This window comes from Carettochelys insculpta, chromosome 1 (assembly GCF_033958435.1).
Source record: "Carettochelys insculpta isolate YL-2023 chromosome 1, ASM3395843v1, whole genome shotgun sequence".
NCBI lineage: Eukaryota > Metazoa > Chordata > Testudines > Carettochelyidae > Carettochelys > Carettochelys insculpta.
The window spans coordinates 300051634-300069850 of NC_134137.1; the positions used below are offsets into that span (position 1 = coordinate 300051634).

General features: G+C 45.3%; 1 protein-coding gene across 1 annotated transcript in view; it reads left to right on the forward strand.

Annotated features, from left to right (window-relative positions):
• The first annotated feature begins 15742 nt into the window (after nucleotides 1-15742).
• SLC6A15 (solute carrier family 6 member 15) overlaps nucleotides 15743-18217 on the forward strand; it is a 43041-nt gene continuing 40566 nt past the window's right edge. The window contains exon 1 of the mRNA XM_074984003.1: nucleotides 15743-16031. Within this exon, the coding sequence (XP_074840104.1) occupies nucleotides 15743-16031 (289 nt within the window). The remainder of the gene's footprint in view (nucleotides 16032-18217) is intronic.

Below are 18217 nucleotides of genomic sequence, written 5' to 3' on the forward strand. Positions count from 1 at the left end.
AGCAGAGCAAACCAAGCCATGGTGCTCTGCTTCCTGCCATTACCCTGAAGCAGTGACCAAGATGGAAGATGGGTGACTGAGCAGAGCAGGGTACTGGGTTGCTCTGCTTCCCGTGACTCCCACCTCAGAGAGGTTGGGGCCCACAACCTGCTGCCACCCTGTGCAAGGGCTCCCAGTAATCTCCCAGGTTGCATTGGGCCCCATGTCTCCCCGCCATGACCCAAGGTCAGCCCTGGCTCCTACCATTTCGTTCCCCTGCTTCTTCAGCTTCTCTAGTCTTGCTTTCTGTCCAATTTCACATATCTTTTTTGCATTGTTTCCTTACTATTTTGTCAAGGTTTCTGTAGGTTTGTTTTATTTTCTAGTCAGGTATTGTAATACTAAAGCCTTTCGTTTTCTTGTTATCTATAATCTTCCATGTTTCTTCTATGATCCACTGCTTATTGGTGCTTCCTCTTTTGTATACTAGGTGGGGAAACTGGTATTGGCTGGACAAGGAGACTATAGACAAGGTGTTGAGGGGAGAGGAGCTGTTTGGGACTGAGAAGGGTTAAGCCTGGGGGTGGGGGAAGGCAGTCTGGGACTGAGAGGGATTAAGCCTGGGGTGGGGGTGGGGGGTTTGAAATACTTGTGTACCTTTTTTACAATATAAAATATTAATTGAACAATGATGCTTGAAAAATGTGCATGTGCAGAAAATTAGTTCCACCCATGTTATTGCAAAGTGACTTGTTTGATGTTTTATGCAGTTAAGCCTGGGGGCCTGGGGAGGGGCTGAGAGGGGTTAAACCTGGGGATGGTGTGGGGAGGCTGGGGCTCTTTTGTGTTCAGCCCCTGGAATATGTAAAACATTGTCATGTGGACCCCGACGAATAAAGATTCACCACCCAACATAAAGCTTTCAACCCTGTTGATATGGGTGTCAATATGATACTGTATAATGGAATTTCTATGTTTTCAATATATTTTTTCTAAAAATATAAGCCCCCACTCTTTCGAGGTAACGGGCCAGGGATAGAAGAATCCAGCACCATGAGGACTGCTCTTTTGAAAAAAGAGTCCCTGAAGCATCCACAAATGCTTTTTTCTGAAATAATCTTTCAGCAGAAGGCGCTCTTTCTCACTTGGTAGAGGAAGATGGCCTCCAGAAGCAGTATCACATTCTTTTGAAAGGAATTTGAAAGAGCGCATTTTGTGTGTGGACACTCCGCTTACTCTTTCAGAAGAGCGCCTGATTTTCCGGAAGGACTTACTAATACAGACGTGGCCTCTTGTGTATAGGATGGTCTTGCGCCAAGGATACATGTTATATAATACAGGAGGTGGTTGCCTGTGGTCTCGCCTCATTTGTTGCAGAAATCAAAAGATGTATTGGGATAAGGGGATAAAGGGAAGAGGAAGGGTGGTTTCATGACCAAGGCAGTTGCATGCTACCCTGGAGAACTGGATTCTATCCCTGTCTCTGTCCCAGAAGTCCTGTGTAATGTTAAGCAAGTCAGTAAACTCAAGCTTTTCCGAGGTGGTTACTAGATATGTGCTCCTCATTTTCTGAAAGTCTAACTTATGATCCCAAAGTCTGACATGCTGCATTTACAGAAATGCTGACCACTGACAAATGCAACTGCAGTCATTTGAGATCTGTGCTTCAAGTGCTATGTAATTCTAAGTACTCTGAAAAATCATGTCTTAGGTGTCTCAAATTGGGTACCCAAAATGTCTATGTAATTCACCTTAATCTCTCAGTTCTTCCACTCCCCATCTGCAAAATGAGACACAACTCTCTCACCTTACAAAGGTTTTGTAATGATATGTTAACTGTGGAGCACTCAGATACTATACTGACAAACATCATTACAAAGCCAACACAGGAGGAAATTAATAATTGGGTCTAACAGAGTTAGAATAATCTGCAATAGATAAGCCTGATGAAAACACTCTGAAGAATGACGAAAAACAAAATGCTGAATAGCAGCTTATTAAGTGAGTACCATCTATCCTGCGTACTGAATTAAGCAAATGGTCCTACAGGAAAATTAAAAAAAAACAGTATTCAATCAAATAATTAAAACTGTATTATGCTGCATATGCACAAGAGGACTGAATAAAGGTTGCACAATGAAATTACTTCCCTCCAAAAATATGGCTCCAGGATTGATACCTTGTTTCTCTTGGTCTGTTTTCATATGTATGCTCTTCATGATCTGAGTCTCGACAGGCCTTCATCTTGCCAATTTCCAAAATCACCTGTTTACTTCCATCTTCCTACTCACCAGTCCCTCAGAAGAACAATTCTTTCTCACTCCTTTATTGACTAACTCCCTGCACAACTCCCCAACCCATTCACCAGCCCCACCCATTCTAGAGAAAACAACTGGACACCCCACATCACCCATCTCAACTCCTCCACATCCTATTTCCCTTCCTCTCTGTTACTATTTCCCTTCTGTGTATTTTTAGCTCCTCGCTCCTGTGCTTCACCACTCCTCGGCCCTCACCCTTCCTCTATCAACATATCAACCACAAAACACAGGTGCCTGCACACATCCCTTCCGCGTGTTGCCTTACTGATCCCAGCTCTCCATCCCCCCAGCTGCAATGCTGCTGCTGGACCTGGGCCAAGGGCACTGTAAGAGCAGTAGATGCTTCACTTTCCCCTAGCCCTTGGGCAGACAGGAAGCTTGCACATGTGCACTAGGGGTGCAGTAGTAGTGGCAGAGGGTGCAAAAAGGCGCCCATCCCCTTTACAAGGTAGGACGAGGAGCTGGCCCTGGCACGTCCAGTGCCAGACAGGAACCAGGGTGGGGTTAGCAGGGGGCTGCTGCTAGTTCCTGAACAACACTTGGGGTTCAGATCACGCAGGGCCTCAGCCAAGCTGGGCTACGGACCACGAGGCAGCCGCGCACTTGCGGAAGGGATCAGAGGGCGGCCGCCTGTCTGCACACCCCTCCCCACACCATCACCCCACGGCGGGCTGAGGCAGGAGGTTGCCACTGCGGGCGGGCGTTGCAGTTTCCTCTGCGTCAAGGGAGGGGCGGCTCCGCTCCCCCGGCTCAGCCCTGCCTCCCTCCCTCTCCCCCCCGCCCCCTCGCTTTTCTTTTCTCGTCCGCGCTTAAGCCGCCGCCGCCGCAGACAGGGCTGGGCACACGTGCGCCCGCATCTAGCTCCCCGTCACACTCCCGGAGCCGCCGCCGCGCCGCCTCCAAGCGCACAGCCTCTGCGACAAGGCCTCGCCCCGGGGGCAGGAAGGGTAGGTGAGGCGGCCGCGCCGCCAGGCCGGGGGCACGGCGAGGGTGGAGCGCTGGGCAGGATCAGCAGGAGTTTCCCGAGGATGCTGCAGCGCGACGGGAGCGCTGCCGAGGGACTGCTCCAGCCGGGGGCTTAGCGGGCCCGTGCCGGCTGCAGTAGAGGGGATTGGGCGCTGGCGCCCCCTTTCCAGGCCATGCGGGGTGGGTCGGGCTGATCACTCCGAGCGGCGGAGGAGGCTGGAAGGCAGCACAGAGCGGGTGGGCACCGCTTGCCGGGTGCCGGTCGCAGGGTCTGGGGAGCTGAGGCGGGGGCTGCAACCCCCCGCTCCCCGCGTGTCTGTGCGCACTCGGAGGGGAAGTGGTGTCTCCCCGCCCGGCGTTCCCCTGTGACCGGAGCCGGGAGCGTTGTCCCCGGCGCAGTAATCCCTAGGAGAGTGATAGCCGCCTGGTCGGTGGGCAGCGTGGTCAGGCCGGCTGGAGGGAGGTGGCCCGCGCTTTGTTTCAGTGCGGCTGGGCGCGTGTTTCCTTTTGGCGGGGAGTTGCAACCTTGCCGCGTGTGCATCCGACGCCTCTCCCGGTGCAGCGGGGTGCACCCGGCTCGGGGAAGGACCGCTCGGGCTGGCACCGGGCCGGGCGTCTCTGCCTGCGGCTGCTGTGCCGGCCCCGAGACTGATTACCAGGAAACTGTCTGAGCCTGACGGTTTAAGCTGTTTTGGGCACGGACGAGGGCGAATAGCGCCGGCTGCGCCTGGAGCGGTTCCCAAACCTGCATCTCTCCAGCGAGCGGAGAGGCGGCGAGGGGGAAGCTGCGGGAGGCAGGTGAGGAGGGGGCCGTGCTACTTGGAGATCGGGGCCAGGACTGGGCTCAGTTTAGCGGCGGGAGGCCGAGGTCTGGGTGCTGGCTTATTCTGTGCAGCCGTGGATCCCGCTCTCCGTCTGCGGCGTCTTCCCTCCCCCCCGCCACCTTCCGAATCCCAGTCTGGCTGGAGCAACTCAGGCAAGCACAAGACTGGGCTGCTGTGATGTCAGCCATGTTTGGGTGGGTATGTTAATGAGCATCTCGCCTCAGTTTTGTTCGGTTTTAGGTCCCCCCCTCATTTTAAGGTTCGGCCCCTCTCTCCAGGGTACAGGTACAACATTATATCCCAGGGGAAGGAAGCAACAAGAAGTCTTGTGGCACCTTACAGAGTAACATATTTTGGAGCATAAGCTGCATCATTTTAGGAAGGGTGCCTTTGCCCATTAAAGCTTATGCTCCAAAATATCTGTTAGTCTCTAAGGTGCCACAGGACTTCCTATTGTTTTCACTGATACAGATTTACAGAGCTACCCCTCTGATTCTTGATTCCAGGGAGAGGAGAGATTCACGCCTTTCAGTTGCATACTGGGTTTGGACTCGGCAGTGCTTGGATTCCTTTGATAATCCTCTTTCTTGCGTACATGCTCCTGTAATATTTTCCATTAGAGGTTGCTAGTATGAGCATGAGCTGCTAGCCATGGAGCGAGCATTTCTCTGCCATGCTCTGTTGTGGTTGAGGAAGCACACAGGGTTTTTTAAAGGTTTCATTCTCTACCTGCGCACAGGACTCCAAAGAAATGTAGATTTCCATTGCTCAGAATGTAATGTTATTTGTTAAATGCTGGAGAGTCTTATATTACGAAGTGGATCAGCCATTTTAGACTATCTGATATTTAGTAAGTCTATACTGTATACCATTCACAATAAGCGTAGTAGCACTGTTTTATGTGAGAGCCTAACATTGGCAAAACAGTCTTCCTTTTAGGAAGCAGTCATTACTTTTAATAGAGGATAAATATGCTGGTTTCTCTTGATTTCTCTTACTGTCAAAAAAGGCATACATTACCATGCTAAACACTGGTGATTTCATGAGAGTCAGGTGTTACATCATCTTAAGCTTGTGCACTCAGATATGTTCCTCAACTTTCTCCCCTTGAATGACAGAAATTCCCCACAATTCTTGTGTTGCAACTTACTTTCCAGATAATCATTTCTATTGATCATTTTTACATTAAAAAGAAAATATAGTTAACTAAATGTTAGAATACCCAAATCTGAATTTCTCCAATTTGGATGTCTTTGCCATTTTAGAAGACTTGAATTTATATATACAAGCTGTTAAGACAACAGCTCCTTACACACAGAAAGCTCTTTGGGAGTGCAATGCTACACTCCCAAATACTAGGGGAGAGGGATTCTTTCTGTTGATTTTGATCTTAGAATTCAGAATTGGGTCTTTTCATATAGGTGCGGCTATGCCACCAACAGTGAAATTGAGATGTTGCTGATGCAATCCTAAGTTGTATTTACAGAATACAGCCGATTTATTAATTCATAGCCTCAGAGGCCAGATGTGACCACTGTGACCATCCATTCTGACCTGTATAACACATCATAGGACTTCCCCAATATAATTGTATATATTTTAGAAAAAAAACCCAGCCAGAATTGATTTGAAAATTGTAGGTGACGGAAAATCCACCACGTCCCTTGGTAAATTGATCAAATGGTTAATACTTTTGCTGTTAAACTTATTTCCTGTCTGAATTTGTGTTCTTTGTATTTTAAATTATTTAAAAGTGTTGTTATCTGTTAATGTTAAAGTATTTGCCTTAATGGCCCTTCCTAACAGATATATCTTTGTCATCTTCTGCTTTGGTAACTGTCTTGTGACATAACTATCAGGAGCAGTTTTTTAGGCAAGTGATTTGGCAACCACATATTTTCCTGAAGGGGCTGTCATGATGTTACATTATTTTTTGTTAGTTACGCAGATAGCTTTATACTTCCTTGCCACAATTCTCATTTTGATTCCCTTTAATTCAAAATAGCAGCAAAACTTGTCCCAGTTAAGTTCTATAAACTATACTATGAAGTTACATACAGTTGACTGAATTCAGATGTGCGACAAAACAGCTTTACTCAATGCAGCCTTTTAGCACTTTTGATCCTTATGGGCAGAGTAGGTAACAATCCCTGGATTTACATTTTCCTAATATTTGCTATTATAAAAGTTTTGTGTGACTTTTTTTGTAAATGCTAACACATCTAGGCTACGTCTACACTAGCCAAAAACTTCGAAATGGCCATGCAAATGGCCATTTCGAAGTTTACTAATGAAGTGCTGAAATACATATTCAGTGCCTCATTAACATGCAGGCGGCTGCGGCGCTTCGAAATTGATGCGGCTCGCCGCCGCGCAGCACATCCAGACAGGGGCTCCTTTTCAAAAGGACCCAGGCTACTTCGAAGTCCCTTTATTCCTATGAGCAGATGGGAATAAGGGGACTTCGAAGTAGGCGGGGTCCTTTCGAAAAGGAGCCCCCATCTGGATGAGCCGTGCGGCGGCGAGCCACGTCAATTTCGAAGTGCCACGGCCACCCTCATGCTAATGAGGTGCTGAATATGTATTTCAGTGCTTCATTAGTAAACTTCAAAATGGCCATTTGCATGGCCATTTCGAAGTTTTTGGCTAGTGTAAACACTGCCCTATTGTTTGCAGCAGGCCTTTGAAGTTTGTACAGAGAAACACCCAGACAAGCAAAGTACTTATTTCTTTTGTCCTCTGAAATTTTATACAAATTTAACTCCTTTTCCTTTTTACACTTTTACTCTTCAGGAAAATTTAGCAGCCTTCTGTGCTTATAACTGAACACCACCAATCTAAAGACCTGGGCCTACTCTACCGAATAGGAGCAGAATACGCTGCACTTGTTGTCACGCATCTCAGGTGAGTACCCTAAATTTGGGACTAAAATTTATGTGGGAAGTCACCTTGTGTTGAACTACATGTCTACAGGGTTGGGTCCCCAGATGGGTAAGATGAAGAATGCATGCCTTCCCTCAGTCAGTGAATTACGTTGGGGCTTACGGATCTGGATGTCTAGAAAGAGGCAGCCATGCACATGCTGAAAGGCAGGGATATAGGTTCTTGGGAAATTTTTGCTGCAAAAATGTAGGTGACAAGTGAGGTTAGATGGTAGCCGAACAATGGGTTTCTGTATAGGAATGGTGGATTTAGGTGCCAAAAGTGGCAGCTAGGAAGCGAATTCCCTTTGTAAATCTGGCCCTTGGTAATATTTATAATATCTTTATCTCCTCTCCTACCTTAAGTAAGGAGTAGGGGCTTTTGCTAAATTCTTGATTGTAATGTAAAGGCAAACTCATTATTAGGGCAGAAAAAGGAAAATATATGTGAATTTGTTTACTTTTATGTTTGTGTTGTCTCCCTGGTTGTTTTCAGAACTGCATGTCCATTGCCCTCTTCCCAAGTGCAACTGGAGGTGTCGGGACTTAAGCAGAAATGCTGGAACAATTTATGTAGTGAAGTGCTAAAGTCACTGAACCAAACAGTACATCCAATATTTGATGGAAACCTCATTAAATGGGGGAAGCAGGAGGGTGGACGCGCCTGCCAGTAGCCCTGATTCCAGCATCTGTGAACTTACAATACTAAATTACTGACCATGTGTGAGAAACCCATAGAAAATAATCGTAACATAAGTAAAGTCTTCACTGCAGTTAACATGGAAATTTCTGTAGCCATTCCCATGTAAACGTGAAAAATTCTGCCCTGAAAAAGTGGACATGATGAAGACTTCATTCAATAACTAAGTTGTGGGTCACTGGTTGGGGTCTATCAGGTCTCCTCTCCCTCCTCTCCTAGGCTGCGTCTACACGTGCACGCTACTTCGAAGTAGCGGCAGTAACTTCGAAATAGCGCCCGTCACGTCTACACGTGTTGGGCGCTATTTCGAAGTTGAAATCGACGTTAGGCGGCGAGACGTCGAAGTCGCTAACCCCATGAGCGGATGGGAATAGCGCCCTACTTCGACGTTCAACATCGAAGTAGGGACGTGTAGACGATCCGCGTCCCGCAACATCGAAATAGCGGGGTCCTCCATGGCGGCCATCAGCTGGGGGGTTGAGAGATACTCTCTCTCCAGCCCTTGCGGGGCTCTGTGGTCACCGTGGGCAGCAGCCCTTAGCCCAGGGCTTCTGGCTGCTGCTGCTGCAGCTGGGGGTCCGTGCTGCATATACAGGGTCTGCAACTAGTTGTTGGCTCTGTGTATCTTGCACTGTTTAATGAAAGTGTGTCTGGGAGGGGCCCTTTAAGGGAGCGACTTGCTGTTGAGTCCGCCCCGTGACCCTGTCTGCAGCTGTGCCTGGCTCCCTTATTTCGATGTGTGCTACTTTGCCGTGTAGACGTTCCCTCGCTGTGCCTATTTCGATGTTGGGCTGAGCAACGTCGAAGTTGAACATCGACGTTGCCAGCCCTGGAGGACGTGTAGACGTTATTCATCGAAATAGCCTATTTCGATGTTGCTACATCGAAATAAGCTATTTCGATGTTGGCTTCACATGTAGATGTAGCCCTAATGTCCTCTTCCCAGGGAGAATCTACTTAGACTGGGTAACTAACAAGGCAGCTCTTCAGCGGCCTAAAAGGAAATATCAACCAATCAGGAACCAGCAGTCCAGTTAAGAAGGCTTGCCTGCCTCTGATCAGGGGGAGGGCTGGGTGAAACTGGGACAGAGGAGGAGTGTCATCATGGCTAACTGGGTCCTTAATCGCTGCAACTAAACATTTGCATTTGAAAGGTACGTCCCATCCCCCGTCATTTAAAGGTGCAGACAGCCAGGTCACCAGCTGCTGCTTTTCATTAGCTTGTCTTGCTTACAGCCACACAAAGGTAGGGAGCAGCAGCAGTACCACGTGTGGCCCTGACGTGGCATTACAGAGCAGTCTTGCCTGCCACAACTTGATACTAGACGAGGGGCTGCCTTTTTATAAAAAGGAATCATGGAGACAATAAAAAAGATCCTAGCTCATCAGCACCAGGTCCAGGCAGATGCTCAGCAGCTTTTCTTAAAGTGCAGGAGGAGACTTGGTGAGCTACCCAAATACATGCCAGTAAGCAATTATAGCAGCAGCAGTTTTAGGAGGCAATACTGGAATTGAGCACCAGCTGCTCCCACTCTGAAGTGGCTCAGCCAGCTCCAGGTATTGCCCTTTCCAGATTGGGATCTGCTGCTGACCCTGAGGCATATCTCGTTACGTCTGACCTGTTAGGCCACACCCCACAATGAGAGAAGGCCATTTGCACCACACAACCAGACCATTTTCCTACTTGAGGATCCTAGGTGGCCTACCAGGCCCTAGATGATGAAGCTACAAAAGATTCTGATATCCTATAAGCTACCCTTCTCGATCAACTGGAGGTGTTGCCTAAGATGATTTGAGACAGAACATTACCCCCTGGAGGCAGAACCCCCGGCTGTGACTTGGTGTCTGCAGGACTGAGCTGCCTGCAAGCTGCAGCTGGCATCCCTTTCCGGACAAGTTTCTGGTGATGTTAGTGCCGAAATAGTATGCAGATATTCTGCCAACTGCCAGCTAAACCTCGGTGTGCTGACAAAATACCAGTACATTGGCAGTTCAACTCACAGAGGATTTTATGGCAGCAGGTTGGTCCAGCCAGAGTGAATAGCCCTTGCCTAGTGAATCATGGCTCCAGCCTCCTGAGAAGTCAACTCGAGGTGCTAGGAAAGGCCTAGGTGGCTCCCAGAAAAGTCCCAAAATGAGGATTCCCTTCCAGTGGAACCCAGATGGGACCCTGTATCACCACAAGAAGAATCAGATGAGAATGACATAGAGCACACCCAGCCCACAAGTCTCCCCTAATCGACCAGTGATTGGTTCTGGAGTGAGCAAGTCAGCTTCTCGTGCTCTTCCAGAATGCAACTGCAGAGAATGTGGCTCTGTAGAACAGTGTGGTTTCTCTGGTCCAGACAGGTGATAGCTGTTTCCAGGTATTTGTAGCTCCAGTAGTACTTAGGGGCAGAAGGGTAACAAGCTTAATAGACTCTGGGTTTTCCTGTACACTACTGAATCCAAGGACTTGAGCAGTACCTGCATATGGACACTCAGACCTGCACCATGTATATAAGGAGCAAAGCAACACTCTTAATTGGTATAATCCCCAGTTTGTTAAGGATTTGGCAGCATGTCCCCTTGCTACTACTTTATTGCTAGGAAGATCCAAATGATGTTCTGGTCCAATAGTCTGACATGTTTCTGATTGTGGTAGCTGACCTTTGAGATTGCCCATCACAACCCCAGAATAAACCTTGCTGCAAACAGCCTTTGTAACTGATGAGCCAGCTGGCAGCTCCACAGAACCACCTCAGCACAGCCTCTTGCTGACACCAACCCACGGGCTAGGGCTAGGATGTTTTATTTGTTTCAGGAACAGTGAGGAGAGGATACTCTCTGAGAATTGAATACTCAGTTCATAGAAGTTAAAGGAAACATCATGCAACGGGTTCATGTGTCATAATTTTTCCACTTAGAAATACAGAATGGTTTAATTTACTGTGGCTATGTCTACACTAGTACAAATCTTCAAAATGGCCACGCAGGTGTGCTAGTGTAGACACAACCCATGTGCAGAACTCCCCACAGACTATTGAGAAACATCACCAGCTCCTAGTCCCCTGAAGTATTCAAATGGAAGTATTTGAGGAGTATGCAGCATCCCCTTTGTTGGGTCACATGGACAGAGAGAAAACTCTAAAAAGGGTGCTAGTAAGATCCTAGTGGCCAGGAGTACATAAGGAAGTGCTGAGCTTTTGTTCATCCTTGTTAGAGTGCCACCAAACTTTCAGGGGGTGGAACATCCAAAACTATACCGAAGGCAGAAGCTTCAGCCTCAAGAGACCATATACTCCACCATCAAAAATGAATGCCTGACCGTCAAATTGGCTATGGGGTAATTATGCTGCTCTCTTTTTGGGTCTCTGTTCAATCTAGTTTCAGAATAAGCGTGCCTTAAATGGTGGCAGTCAGTGAAAGACACATATATCCACATTACCTGGTGTATCTGGGGTTAGAATCCTGTGCCTTTTGTACATAAAACCAGCCAAGTTCACAGCATCAGAATGCAGATTTATTTTTCTGTGAGGGTGGCATTATTGCAGATGGGTGAGGTTGAGCCATAGGCCCATTCTGCAGGGAGGAGATTTATGATGGGGTCCGTTAGGCCTCCTCTGCCAATTCCTTCCCCATGGGAGGCATTTGTAACCAAAATTCCTAGTCCAAGGAGAATCTCAGAGCAGGTGATCAAGCCAGTCCTCCAATGGCCAGGAGAAAATATTGACTAATTAGGAAGCAACAAGCTAATTAAGAATTTTGCAGACTAATGTAAGGAGAGGTCCTTAAGTGGGCACTACAGAGCATGTCTGTTTGTCACTGTGAAAAATGTTGAGTAGAATCTTCTGAGAAGATTAGAACCACAAGAAATAAAATAAAGATTTGTTCAGGCCACAATTGACATAATTATTAATGACAACCTACAGATGCAGAACAAAACTGGTAATCAAGAATTCCAAAATAAAATAATCTAACATATTCCCCAGATGGACAATTGGAGATCCCCAAGTATACATCCCCATCATGCCACTGATTTGCAAGGAGAAAGTTTTTATTGAATTAATGTACCAACTGTCAATACATTTTTCCTGAAGTCCGTCAACTTGATGAAGAATAGTTTGAACCACTAGTTATGCCATATTTTTTGCATAATAATTACAGAAAAAATCCTCCCATGGATCTGAGATTTGGGACCAGAAAATAAGAGGGAGATATGAAGGACTTATTTGGCCTGTTTTTGAGATTGTAAAAAAAGTCTCTGTTTTAAGAGAGATCCCAGGAAGAACATTTATTAGGAATTCAGGGCTATATTGCCTTTTAAAATACACAAGGATAACTTCACTGAAGTCAGTAGATATGTACCTACTTGTATGAGAAGTAAATTAGGTCCTGAGTCTTCATTTTTCCAAGGACAAAATATTTATTAGGGCTAAGGGCATTTCAGGGGAAGATACTCATTTTTCCTCGTGCCTCCAAACCAAAAGTCCAAAGATCCATTTCTGAGCCTATAAGCAAGAATGTAATGTTTTATTTGCTGTATATTCCTGTACATCTCTGATAGAATCACAAGGGAATGTGCATAGCTGTGTCACTCTTTAAATGAATGAGTTAAGCATTGTCATAAGGGAAGGATGAAGTCAGATGAAGCTTAACTCCTCAGCTATTTCTACATCACTTGTTAATTTTTTGAAGTCTATCTAGCCTTAGATACAATATGGATGAAACTGAGAACACCATGTTTCCCTAACAGATTTAAAGTTCTTAATGTAAATTTATATAACATTTTTATGATGGGAAACTTAAATTAACTTTTTGGTACTCATAACTGCATTAATTAACGAGGGCAAATACTGTTGCATGCAGATCCTACTGAGGAGCAGTATAATGGCTGCTCCTATACTTTTCCACCTTGTAGGATGTAGAAAAGTAACAAAAGGCTTAAACAGTCAAGAAGAAGACAGTTCAGGCTCTGGATATCTGTGAGGAGTATACTGCTGCATTGCAGCTGTAGTTCTGCATATATTAAACAGAGGACTTTAACATAGTGTGTAGGCTCTTCCTCTGACTGAAGATCTGACTGAAAACAGGTCTTCAAATTTAACCAATCTTCACAGTCACAGTCTGCTTCCAAAGCTTGGATCATTCCTGCTATTTTCTGACTCCTGTTCCTATTTCTCAGGCAGAATAGATGTCCTTTAGATCTTTCCCCAAGTCCAGTCAGCAGCACTAGTCCATTTCTGCTCAGATCAACAAGGCTCTCCGCTTCAGCTGTTTTTCTTTCCTTCTCCTGATATCAGTTCCTTCCACTATACTTTCTTCAGTCTGCCACATTAGCAGATATTGATGGATCTTGATCTGAATTTGTGTTGACTTCTGCAAGGTTCCTGTAAGATGCTGTGCATCCTCATCTTAGGTTTGTTCAGAGCTTTTCACACGTTCACAGAATAGTGAAAAATTCCTTGCAAAGCACTTCCCCAGAAGTCAGAGATCCACTCATATTATGAGTAGTTGCAAACAAACACAGTGTCTTTTTAAATGATATGTGCTACGTCTACACGTGCCCCAAACTTCGAAATGGCCATGCAAATGGCCATTTCGAAGTTTACTGATGAAGCGCTGAAATGCATATTCAGCGCTTCATTAGCATGCGGGCGGCAGCGGTGCTTCGAAATTGACGCGCCTTGCCGCTGCGTGGCGCGTCCAGACGGGGCTCCTTTTCGAAAGGACGCCACCTTCTTCGAATAAGGAATAAGGGGACTTCGAAGTAGGGAATAAGGGAATAAGGGGACTTCATGGGAATAAGGGGACTTCGAAGTAGGTGGGGCCCTTTCGAAAAGGAGCCCCGCCTGGACACGCTGCGCGGCGGCAAGGCGTGTCAATTTCGAAGCGCCGCTGGCGCCCACGTGCTAATGAAGCGCTGAATATACATTTCAGCGCTTCATTAGTAAACTTAGAAATGGCCATTTGCATGGCCATTTCGAAGCTTGGGGCACGTGTAGACACGGCCATATTGTGTTAAAGGAAAACATAATTAAATACAGGGTTTAGTGTCTGTGCTGAAATATATATGTTCAAAAGGGAAGGGTGTTTTAAAAACAGGGTGTCAGACGTTTCAGTCTATGTTTAGATGCCATCTTTTTCCAAAATAATTGTATCTAAAGCACCATGTCAATTCATTCTGAAGAAATGGAAATTCCTACTTTGAAAATTACATAATTGAAGATGTGTTTAAGGGCTCTTACCTCTCACCGTGACATGTAGCCATACACGCGCACATAATATAGGTTTTCCACACTCTTCAAGCAACAGTACTACTCTGTGGCTACGTCGACACTAGCACACTATGTCGAAGTAGCCTATTTTGAAGTAAGAACATCGAAATAGGCTTCTTGTACATGTATCATCTACACATCCTCCGGGGCTGGTGCTGTCGATGTTCAATGTCGAAATAGTGACGGGGAACGTTGGAAGGAGCCACCCCAGAAATGCTGAGCCTCCACACGCACAAGTGCTCTATGTCGAAATAAGGTGCCAGCAAAGCCTGTGGATGGGGTCACAGGCCGGACTAGCCCTTCTGGGGCAAGAGCAAGCCACTCCCTTAAAAGGCCCCTCCCAGACACTCTCGGCCTGCACAGCATGAGGTCTGCAGAGCTGACAACCGGTTGCAGACCCTGTGCACACAGCATGGACCTCCAGCTGCAGCAGCAGCAGCAGCCAGAAGCCCCGGGCTAAGGGCTGCTGCATGTGGCGATCATAGAGCCCTGCTGGACAGAGTGTCTCTCAACCTGTCAGCTGATGGCCGCCATGGAGGACCCCGCTATTTCGACATAGCGGGATGCGGATCGTCTACTGAGACCCTACTCCGACGTTGAACGTCGAAGTAGGGCGCTATTCCCATCTTCGAATAGGAATAGCGATTTTGACATCTTGCCGCCTAACATAGAGTTCAACATCGAAATAGCGCATGGCGTGTGTAGACGTGACGCTTGCTATTTCGATGTTGTGCCAGCTACTTCGAAGTAGCTGGCTAGTGTAGACACATACTATATGTTAAATTTGAAAAATTTTCTGATGTCTGAATTTCAGGAAACAATTTCAGCAAATTTAGACTGACCCCTTTAAGGATTCTAAATAAACAAATTCCAGAATAAGTTAAAAGACCAAATTCAAGTTCTTAGCTGCAAGCCAAATACAACTTCTGAACAGAGATTTTAAATTTTATTTTACATATATACCTGATGCTGCAGTGTATCTAGATATGAGTACATCAGAATACTAGCATTTGGCATGTTAGTCTTCAAAGATTTCTTAGTAGTTGAGTAAAGACAGTTTTAAATAAATGTTTGAAATCTGCAAGGTAGAATGAAGTGGATTATCGTCACCAAGGCTATGTCTAGGTTGCAAAGAATTGTTGGCAAAAGATAATGAAAATTGCTGAGCACATTTCTGTATCTTCTACCCACAGTTCTGTTGGGAGAGGCTTTCCCAACATTTGGCCCATATAGGGGGCAAAATGTTGGGAAAACCCCTTCTGCCAACACATCTTTTCTTCCTTGTGGAAAGAGGAAGATTGGATGTGGACAGAAGGCACCTGAGAGAATCCTGCAATCTAAACATAGTTTTAATGCAAATCAAAATTTGGACTGCAATATATTGAGGATGTATCTCTGTTATTTTATTTATAATGAGAGGAAGGGAATTATCGCTGTAGTCTACAGGAAAATTTAAACAATCTAGTAGATGAGTTAGGAGTTTTCTTGTTAACATATATGAAGATAACTGAATAAATAACTTTCCAAAGTAGATTTTCTTGTATAATTCAATGCTATATCTTTTTTTTTTAATTTGACAGGTGTATACTGTTAGAATATTTGGAACCAGAAGTCTTCTTTCTCTTGAACACACTCAGTATGAAGGGCTAATCTGACATCCTCTTCAATCTAGCTGCGATTTACCAACATTTTTGGTTTAGCAGAAAGATTTCTTTGAGGCTCGTCAGCCTGCCTGAATTGAACCTGACCCACCTGTTCAATTTCCTTATTGCAAATGCCTAAGAACAGCAAGGTGGTAAAAAGAGAACTAGATGATGATGTCATCGAGTCAGTTAAGGATCTTCTCTCTAATGAAGACTCTGCAGATGATACCTTTAAGAAAAGTGAACTGCTGGTCGATGATCAAGAGCATAAAGATGTAGATGTTGAAGAGGGATCAGATGTAGAAGATGAAAGACCTGCCTGGAACAGCAAACTTCAGTATATTCTGGCACAAGTTGGATTTTCTGTGGGGTTGGGAAACGTATGGCGATTCCCATATCTGTGTCAGAAAAATGGTGGAGGTAAGAGTCAGTGTTTAGTAACTTGCTTTTCCAATTTCTTTGTAAAAACTAAATAAGCTTCTTCAGTGTCTAAAATTTGTCTTTTAATTTTGACAAAGTGTTTATGAGAAGAAAGCACTTCATTTTTATTTTAGAGAGACTAAGCTGCTGAAGGGAGCAGTTCATTATTTTGGTAAGCCTCTTTGGCCTTGTGTTTTGTGGTAGAATTTCTCTGTACATGTGATTGTTTTATATTAACTTAAAATTTTGCAAAGCAAGGTCCTCTCCGTTGCCATTTTTGTTGGCAGGCTGTGGTATGTGAAATAGTTAGGGCCCGATTCTCAGTTAGATTAAGGCCTCTTTACTTCATTCAGGAGGTATACAGGCACAGTAAAGTGGAGTAAGTTGAATGTACACTCTCTTTAAGGACCGAAGGAGTTTAATGGAGATTCAGCATAACTGATCATCAGGTCCTTTTTAATTATATTGCTACTTCCTGCAGAGAGTGATTATGATTAGTTCTTTGCCAGAACAAAATATTACGGGAGTCTAATGGAGTTTCTCTAGGTAATGAATACTTTTAATCATACAGTATAAGACATGAGACAAAAAAGGAGGTAATGTACGTGTTAGTAGAATATATTAGGTAGGATATATAATTACTTCAGTTTGTCTTAGCATCTTTCACATAAAAAAACCCCACATCCAGCTACAAGCTATGTGTCTATTGATACATGTCTGAGATACATTGGGAAGTATGAGACTGGGGCCTATCTTCAAAATGTGCACAGCCTATTAATCCACACCCTTGTGTGGCTCACTGCTTAGCTGAGTTGAGAAAGAATCTGTCCATAGCTGCTGAACAAAAGATGAGAAGGCTCTAGAGCAGGGGTCAGCAACCTTTCCAAAGTGGAGTGCCGAAATTTGACTTTTGATACTTTTCGAAGTCACTAATAGTTCTATATGAAACAGCTTCATTAATAAATATATTAAGATGCAGAGTTTTACCATTTAGGTGGTGATTGGTAGCATTAGCTGGTCTTCTGTTAATCCACAGGTGGCATGGCTTTGAGCTGCATGGGGGATGAGGGGTGCAGCTGAGTTTTGCCTCGCCTGCTGATAAAAATCAACTCACATGCCACTCTTGGCACACATGCTGAGGGTTGCTGGCCTCTGCTGACCACTGCTCTAGAGAATTCAAACAAGGAAGAACATTTATTCATGGTGGACATTACAGGGGAAATATTTCAAAATGTACAGAGTGGGACAACAGATATCATTAAAGGCTACAGAATCATGTCTAAAATAGTTATTTGAATTCCAGCCTATAATCACAATGGCCCAATTCCATAGCTGCACAGTTCTCATTCATTTCAAATAATGAAGGGTTTCTACTCTTCATTTAAGTTTAATTTGTACCTTTGTTCTGGAGCTAGAGCCATTACAGTAAACCCTCGATTTTATGGACCTCGATTTAGTGGACTTCAGGAACAAAGGAAGCCTCCTGCCCATTGTTCCTGAAGTCTGCTGGTGTCCCCACTCCAAAAAAAAAAAAAGAGACTTGCTGCTGCAGGCTGGAGGAGCCACCAGCTCCTCTGTTGCAGCTGTCACATACTCCTCCAACCAGGGGTGGGGTGCATACACGGGCAGACTGGCAGACTGGTACTTGTGTATATGCCCTATCCCTGGTGGGAGGTGCATGTGGTGGGTCTGGTGGTGGCTCCTCCAGGCAACGCAATGGCCCCTCCAGCCGTGTGTGGTGAGGTGGCTCCAGCCTCACTGGTGAGGTCCCAGCCATGCAACGGGGTCCAGTGGCAGGTTTTTTTTTTTTATTTTTTTATTTTTCTTTTGGCGGGGTGGGGACAGGGATTGGGGCTGGGCGAGTGTGGGACAGGTGGATGGACAGTAAACCCTCTCATTTAATGGACTTTTGTGAATAGCGGACACCCTTCCTTACCTATTAGTCCGTTAAATCAAGGGTTTACTGTACTTTGTTGGGTCCTTATAGAATCTTTCTTGTCTATGTGCAAAATAGGAAGTTGGATAAAATAGGAGTTGGGTGTAGCATTAGGGAAAACCATGTGTTATTTCTGTTTAAGGGCTGTTTGTAGTTTGTATAAAGTTGGAGTGGGATTGATCGTGTATCCTCATTGGCTGGCTAAAACAAATTAACCTAATAGACTGCATTCTGCACCCATTTCATTTTC